At 67.3% G+C, this 431-nt stretch overlaps 1 protein-coding gene across 1 annotated transcript in view; it reads right to left on the reverse strand.

Moving 5' to 3' along the window:
• The window catches only part of TNNT3 (troponin T type 3 (skeletal, fast)), a gene marked incomplete at its 5' end in the record, with an annotated part of 30,717 nt that overhangs the window by 13,922 nt on the left and 16,364 nt on the right, over window positions 1-431 (reverse strand). The window contains one exon of the mRNA XM_014533105.1: window positions 288-382. Within this exon, the coding sequence (XP_014388591.1) occupies window positions 288-382 (95 nt within the window). The remainder of the gene's footprint in view (window positions 1-287; window positions 383-431) is intronic.

The raw sequence follows: 431 nt of genomic DNA on the forward strand, positions 1-431 counted from the left end.
CCTCGCAGGAGACTCAGGGGCCGCCCTCCAGGGAGCACAGTCCCAGCCCCGGGCCCCAGCTGCAGGGTGGGGCGCAGGCACTCTGCCTGCTCTGGGCAGGGTCCCCAGGGGCTCCGAGGAAGCAGATTTGGGGGTCGGTGGCTGGGAGTTGGGTTGGCAGAGAAGGCCTCGTGTGGAGGACACCCCAGAGCCAGGGGACCTCATGATTCAGAAACTGGCCTGAGGCCTCTGCCCGCTGCCCCCCGGGGCTGCCCTCAGGGAGCCCTGGACGGCCCAGGTGCCTGCACTCACGTCGTATTTCTGGCGCTTCAGCTTCTCCGAAAAGTCGTACTTGTCCGTCTCCAGTTGGTACAGGGTGTCCCACAGCTCCTTGGCTTTGTCCCTGGGAAGCGGCCAAGTCGGGCCAGCTAAGCCGCGGCAGGCAGGGCCCT

This window comes from Myotis brandtii, unplaced genomic scaffold, assembly GCF_000412655.1.
Source record: "Myotis brandtii unplaced genomic scaffold, ASM41265v1 scaffold940, whole genome shotgun sequence".
Classification (NCBI taxonomy): Eukaryota; Metazoa; Chordata; class Mammalia; order Chiroptera; family Vespertilionidae; genus Myotis; species Myotis brandtii.